An 8,085-nucleotide genomic window follows, 5' to 3' on the forward strand; every position below is an offset into this window, starting at 1 on the left:
TTCACAATAGTTTCATGTTCATTGCAATCCTCTTCTACTATGGTTTACCCAGTTTTTTCTATATGTGATATGTGATATCCCGATCTGTTTCAAAATGACAGTACAAAAACATACAAGGAAGTGCACAGCATGTAAAATGAATGTGAACAAAATTACATCCGCATTTTTCTGATATTCTGTCCCTGAATTAATTAACTTGTTTAATTAACAAAGAAAAGTACATTTCAGTCCCTTGAAGGTTTAGTTTGTAGTCCTTGTATATTTTAATACGTGAAATATTACCTTTTTTATGTATACTGAAAAAAAAAACAGTATATTGAGTGGAGACTCATGATCCCCAGTTGCTTCATTGATAAGCCTTTCTGTCAGAGGAAGTATGTGGAGGATATTTAATTAATTGAAGTGCTAAAACTAAAATTCCATGCACAGCAGCCCTGGCCAAGGCTTGTCAAGCACCTTTCCTTAGGTGGCACAGGGCCAATGTGTTGAGACCCATCACTGCCGCTATCTACCATTGTAGAACAACTTATGCTACTTCTCAAGCAGCTCCACAAAAAGATGGGGGTTACTACTAGTGTTTGGCGATATATCATCCAGATAATATATCGCGATATTGAAAAAATATCATCCAGGTGATATCAAGTAGATGATATATCGTGATATTTTGGTGATATATAACGTGTTGGCGATATATATTGTCTTGGTGATATATATCGTGTTGGCGATATATTGTCACAATATTTTTGTGATATATCATCATGATACTTGGTGATATATATTGTGTCAGAAATATAATATCACGATACTTGATGATACTTGTGTGTTTCTAAAGGTCGTTTACAACGCTTGGGAGGTGATTCCTCACACGAAAACAAGCAAAAAGTGTGAGTTCCATTTTTACGAATGAGGCTTCGTTTCCGAGATAGGAGCCTCACAAAAGGTGACAAAGTGAGCGTCACACCTAACTGGGACGAATACTATCACAGATAGAGAGGCGGTTCCAAGGGAATCATCAAGGAATGTGACCTGCTGGTTGAGTACTTGGAAAAAGGGGGGCAAAACTGACTCGTGGAAAGCGTGAAAAGGTCCGGGATCAATTTAAAGTACGCACTTAAAAGTTAAGCTACAACCAACAGTTACAAATTCGAGTTGTTGAGGATTACGGCCTGCGTTTAGCGCTGCCCCCTCAGTCTCAAAAGAGAACCAATAATTGCTATTGTGCGAACTCAAAGAGAACGAAAATAGTTATCGTCCATTATTTACACAATCAAGAAATTACATGCAAAAAAAAAAAAAGGAGATCACAAAACATCGTGGAAAATTTCGCTCAGGCTTGACCAGTTGTTAAAAGATCTTTCAATTTCAGAAAAGATATACACAATAACTTAATATAGACACATGTACGTAATCTACGTCACTCAATACCTTTGTCGCTAGTTTTTTTTCTTACCAACAATAATTTTTGTTCTTTGTCTTTTTTCCTTTACGTGAAAATTTTATAAACGAAAAGGGTGAGGCACAAAATAGTATACAAATATCGAAGATCCTTTTGAGTTACAAATTTATTATACTCAATCTTGAACAAGAACAATTAACTTCTCAAATAACAACAACATGACGAATAATCTTATCGTGTATCAATCAGTTCTACGTACCCTTTGAGAATTTATCTCAATTGCAATACTAACAATTGTTACTGTCGTTCTTTCATTTGCCCTTTGACATGACGGGACACGTACAAACAATTATGGATATTACAAATTCTAACAACTACTAGAAAACTCACGAGTTCCAAGTGAACCCCATTTATTACCCCTTTTAAAACTTAACATGCCAAGGAATTCAAACATTTACCATTTATCAATAAACAGACTAGTTTTGCCACATATCGTTACTTTTGACAATAAGTAATACTATACTCCCTACTGCTATTTGATGCTCGTAGTATCCCAATTTAACTTGTGCCAACCTCGTGTATTTGATATTTCAACATTTTAAGGAGTCGCAATGGTGCATGTCAAGTATCTCGCGCACGCCTTGGTAAACGTTAATAATTCAGGCAAAATGCCGCAAGTTCATTCGCGTTATTATTGATACGTAATCAATAAGCCTACTCGTTGATTCTTAATTAGATAAGGTACGTTAATAGCAATTTAGAACAACTAGTGTTTTCGACGGTTCCTCTTTTTTGGTCCTTTTATACTCGTTTAAACCAGTGACTCAATTAAGTTAAAGGTACGCCACTCTTTCACAGTTCACGAACTTTGGATTTTTTGCAGAAATATAGAGGAGGGAAAAGATGACACTGTACATACCTCCATTAGTAGCACATGAAGTACCAGACGTCAATTTCAACACTGCTACGAGCGACTGGTCAAAAGAAGTCCTGCCTTCCTTCACGTTCCGTCATCAGAACATTGGCTTCGCGTCTAGAAAAGTCCATAGACCCATCCTCAGTCACAAATCTGAATCGTATCACAAGTTGTGGGAAAAACACCCAAATCAAACTGGACGATGGTAAAGTTCACACGTTCGTCAAATGCAACCTTCCCTTTACACGTATAAAGTTAATCAGGAAAAAACGAGTTCTGTCTCGCGTTGAATCGAGCAAATTCGGAGAGAGAATATATCGTAAAAGTGTGTGCTAAAAATGAAGTCAGAAAAGAGGTTAAGTCTCGGTGGCGAGGCAAACTTGCACGCTTAACCATGCAACACACTGGAAGGCTCTCTCTCACCCGTGACCGAAGTCACGTCGTTGTTATCGCGAAGCTTGAAGAATCGGAACTGTTATCGCCTTCCGCTGGAGAAGCGAGCACGGGGCGAGAGGTCAGAGGAGACCTCTAGCGGAGACTATTATAATTAACCAAAACAAACAAGACGCAAGACGTACGAAGAAATGAGGGATTGTGATGCTTTTCCACGCGAAAATACAAAAGCGTAGGAAAAACGTCACAGGAATCGTATGTGCTCAGTTCGGAAGTCACTATGAAAAGTTCACTCCACGCATGCGCGATGGAGTCCTCAAAGGAAATGGGGATTTCCAGCAAGAACAATGCATGGAAAGGGTATGTAACGCAGCAAGAAGGACCGTGACAATGAGAAATGCGTTAAAGACAACACATCCCGACCTCAAACATCAAAACATGAGCACGGAACACAAAATCCGAAAAGTTGAGCATGGTTGCATACCCCAGTTACACGCGAGGAATGAACGAACCCTGTCATGTGGCATACGAGAGACACATTACTCCACCAGGAGGAGGGAAAGAAAAACATAATATCAGATGATTGCGACAACTTGTATTTTTACATGCGGCAACTACGTAATTTCCCCCCCCCCCCACACACAACAAACAACAAATGCTTCAATGTCTTACGCACAGACAGTGTGTGTCACTGTACACCAACTGAAGATGTCAATTTCACCACACAAAGAGGGTGGGGAGCAATACAAAGAGTGTTCTCACTGGGATTTGCCGAGGGCGATAATCACAGACGGTTTTTCAAAATGTCTGCCATTCACTTCTATGCAGAGATGACAGCGACCAATGAAGGATTGTCAAATAGGAGCAAACAAGCCAGATGTATCTGCTACCGTCGCGGCGGCGACGTTGATGCAAGCAACGAGGTCCTCAGCTGATGTGACAGGTGTGTCGTATACGAGGATTTTCATTTCTCCCCAGAAGAAAAAATCGAGAGGGTTGAGATCTGGCGACCTTGGTGGCCAAGGCAGCACTGGCTCATCCCTACCAATTAACCTATTGTGAAACACGTCATGCAGGAAATGTCGTACATTACTATCGAAATGAGCTGGTGCCCCATCGTACCACATTTCTTGCCACAGTGCCAAAGGTACGGTCTCCAACAGTTCAGGCAGAACCTCACTAAGAAATGCATGATACGTGCGACCATTCAGGCAAACAGGGAGAATGTATGGTCCAATTAAATGATCATGTACTATCCTGCACCACACATACACTGAAAACCTGTGCTGGTGATGTGCCACAAAAAGTGCATCTGGGTTGTCAAAGTCCCAGACATGACTGTTTCTACTATTGAAGACATCCATCCTGGTGAAAATGGCTTCATCTATCCACAATACCATTACCCCGAATTGAGGGTTTGTGTCCAGCTGATGCAACAACCATTGGCAAAACTCCATACGAGGGCGAAAGTCACGAGGTAACAGTTCTTGTACTTTCTGCAGTTTAAAAGGGTGCATTCCTTCCTCTGACAACACTCGCCAAACATTCACATGAGACGTGTTTCGTGCCCGAGCGAGGATGCACGTACTGGTGCCAGGATGTTCTGCGACCGCTGTTAACACATCTGCAAACTGATGTGTGAGTACACTTCGGGGTCTTCCAACTTCTTGCCAGGGTGGTAACACTGACCCTGTTTCACCCAGTCGACTGTCCAGTACCTGAAAGAAGGCGTGAGACGGTAAACGTCTATGTGGAAAGCGTTCTCCATAAAGACGCCTTGCCTCACGGCTATTACCACGTGCCTCCCCATACACAAGATGCATGTCTGCTAGCTGCTGGGTCGTATATGCAGCCATCTGTGTAATAGGGAGCTGGAACTGCAAAGTATCGTTTTTGTTTAACACTGGCACACTGCACAAATTGGCCGTATCACCGTACGAACACCACAGCCCAATTGTTGCAATACTTGACTTGCCCACTCCACCACGTCAACTTCTTTCAATATAACATACTAGTACTCTTCAATGCGTATGACAACCTAGAGCGAACTGCTGATCATATCCCAGCACCTGCAACACGACTGGGATGAGTGCCGGAGAGAACAAACCCTTCGAGCTCCTCTCGCAGGTACAGCAGTCATGAAGGTCAAACGTAGACTACGAGAGTCCAGACTTGCCTGCGCAGCGCTTCCAAAACTGGTCTCTTTTACGTCACAGTGATTGCGTGCGAACACTCTTGGTATTGCTCCCCACCCCCTTTGTGTGGTGAAAGTGACATCTTCAGTTGGTGTACAGTGACACGAACTGTCTGTGCGTAAGACATTTTAGCATTTGTTTTTTGTTGTGTGTGGGGGGGGGGATATTACGTAGTTGTCGCGTGTAAAAATACACGTAGTCGCAATCATCTGATATTGTGTTTTTCTTTCCCTCCTCCTGGTGGAGTAATGTGTCTCTCGTATGCCACATGACAGGGTTCGTTCATTCCTCGCATGTAACTGGGGTATGCAACCATGCTCAACTTTTCGGATTTTGTGCTCCGTGCTCATGTTTTGATGTTTGAGGTCGGGATGTGTTGTCTTTAACGGATTTCTCATTGTCACGGTCCTTCTTGCTGCGTTACATACCCTTTCCATGCATTGTTCTTGCTGGAAATCCCCATTTCCTTTGAGGACTCCATCGCGCATGCGTGGAGTGAACTTTTCATAGTGACTTCCAAACTGAGCACATACAATTCCTTGATGATTCCCTTGGAACCGCCTCTCTATCTGTGATAGTATTCATCCCAGTTAGGTGTGACGTTCATTTTGTCACCTTTTGCGAGGCTCCTATCTCGGAAACGAAGCCTCAGTCGTAAAAATGGAACTCACACTTTTTGCTTGTTTTCGTGTGAGGAATCACCTCCCAAGCGTTGTAAACGACCTTTAGAAACACCCTGTATATTGTGTCAGTGATATATCATCATAATACTTGGCAATATATATCAACACGAAATATTTGGCAATATGTATTGTGTTGGCGATATATATTGTGGAGACGATATATCACCAATATCATGGTAAATATATTGTATTGTATCATCTGTGATGGTATTTTCTTGATGATATATCGTGATATCAAGTTTCCGATATCGTTCATCCCTAGTTACTAGTATTGACTTAAACCCTCATACATTAGACAAGGACCCTAACCATCCAGATACATACTGTTTATTTTATTTTATTTATTTCAGATAAGCCTGGAACTTCAAAGAAATAATGGTGTTAATGGTTGTTAGAGTATCACAATCCATCCTCCTTGTAATAAGCACTTATCTGGTTGATTGTCTTCAGATTGTTTGAACATGATTTGTCTCCAGTGTACAAAATCATACAATCTATGCAAACACGTTTCTTAAAAATCTAAGCATGAATTACTCAATTTAAAGAAAATAATTCATGGTGTTTTCTTATTGTATATAACATAACATTTGGTACATATTAAACATTGTCTATTTGTAAAGTTTTGCAGTTATTTGATGCATCACTAGTTTTTAGTAAGGGTTTCTTGTATCATATTTTCCTGTGACGGGAAAACAAATGAAGTTTCATTTTGAGAAAATATATTTCTCTTAAATAAAACCACCAACTCACGTAATGTAGATCTACCACAAATATGCTTTTGTACCATTTAATATTGCAATGAATATAATCAAATTCAGTGGTCAAGGTAGAAGTTCCTGAGTAGGGGAATGCTTACTCAAATTATCCTAGCTGGGAGAATGACAACTTTTCTTAATGGGGGGATTGTATCCCCCACTCCCCCTTGTCATGAACTGAATTATAGTACTGTCAAGACATAATGCATAATGCTCATTGGTGTTGAAAACTTCTGTTTCATAACTAGTGCAACTAATGTGTATGTTTCCTTAAATACAGGGCATACACAAAAGAATGGTTGTGATTTCAAAAGTTAATAAGAAAAATATTTATCATGTTACATGGGCGCAACATCTGGCGACAACTGTCCAAGTTTCTTATACGTTAAATACAATCCTTCAATGTGTGTACTCTGGGTAACACGACACACGTCCACATGGTGTAGCTGTAGTGCACGCGTTATCTGATCATGAAGTTCATGGAAGCACATGGGTAATGGTGATACAAAAATGCTGATGGAATTTTGAAAAGTGCCAAATTAAGATAAGATCAGAATGCCTTGTTGGGAAACTTCACTTCTCATCACACATTTAATGGAACACCACATGTCTTGAAAGTGAAAGCTCTGTGAGGGTTATGGCATATAAAATCATTCCAGGCCCGTACCCAGGTGGGGGGGGGGGCTGGAGGAATTAACATCAAAACCCCACAACCCCAGCACTAATTTCCTGATCCATCTAGCTCACCTTGTTCTCACGTGCAACAACTTCACCTTCGAGGACAAGCACTATCTTCAAATCCGGGACACAGCCATGGGTCCTATGCCAACCTTTTCATGGGCAAACTTGAAAAAGAGTTCCTGGAGTCCCAATCACTCAAACTTCTCCTCTGGCTCAGTTTCATCAATGACATCTTCATGCTCTGGACACATGGAGAACCTTCCTAGACCAACTAAACCACTTCAGCTCCATCAATTTCACCTGGACCCACTCCACCAACCAAATCACCTTCCTGGATGTGGATGTGCAGATAAAGGAAGGACATTTGGAAACCTCCATCCACATCAAACCTACCAACCATATGCAATACCTACACTTCTCCAGCTCCCATCCATTCCACACAAAGAAAGCCATCCCATTCTCCCTGGCCGTCAGAGGTCAACACCTCACCCACTCCCGACAGAACTATAACCTTTGCCTACACCAAGCCTTGACCAACCGTGGATATCCTTCCACCCTGGTTACCAAACAAATATCCCAAGCTACTTCATACACTCCCACCAAGAAACCTGCCACCAATCCCCCCTGTATTTGTTACCCAATATCACCCCCACTTCAACAAAATCAGACACACACTACGTTCCCTCCTTCCCATCCTGCACAATGATCCTGACACCAGAAATATCTTCCCCGACAAACCCAGAGTGGTTTTCAAATGCCCTCCCAATCTCCAAAACATCCAGGTCCACCACAATCCACCTACTCACAATCAACTTGCACCTGCCCACCACAGGATGAAGAGGCTGTATGGAGATACCTGTGTGTCACTTCAGCAGGTTTATGAGTGGCACAGATAGGTTCACTTTTTGTAGATGCAAAATAATCTAACACAGTTATTTTTAGTGGTTTTTATTCAATTCTATCTGTGACGTTTTGTCATGGTTTCCCCAGGACTTTTTCAAGCTACACCAAGATATACATACAACAACACACCCTTACATGGCTAGTCACTTCACATGAAACCAGG

The 8,085-nt window shown here is 41.4% G+C and overlaps 1 protein-coding gene across 1 annotated transcript in view; it reads left to right on the plus strand.

The window, feature by feature from the left end:
* LOC146000469 (protein phosphatase inhibitor 2-like) overlaps positions 1 to 6,156 on the plus strand; it is a 57,906-nt gene extending 51,750 nt beyond the window's left edge. Inside the window, exon 7 of the mRNA XM_083138129.1 lies at positions 5,934 to 6,156. Coding sequence (XP_082994255.1) covers positions 5,934 to 5,959 — 26 coding nt within the window. The 3' untranslated portion in view covers positions 5,960 to 6,156. The remainder of the gene's footprint in view (positions 1 to 5,933) is intronic.
* Positions 6,157 to 8,085: the final 1,929 nt, after the last annotated feature.

Source organism: Lepisma saccharinum, chromosome 16, assembly GCF_977018435.1.
Source record: "Lepisma saccharinum chromosome 16, izLepSacc3.1, whole genome shotgun sequence".
Classification (NCBI taxonomy): Eukaryota; Metazoa; Arthropoda; class Insecta; order Zygentoma; family Lepismatidae; genus Lepisma; species Lepisma saccharinum.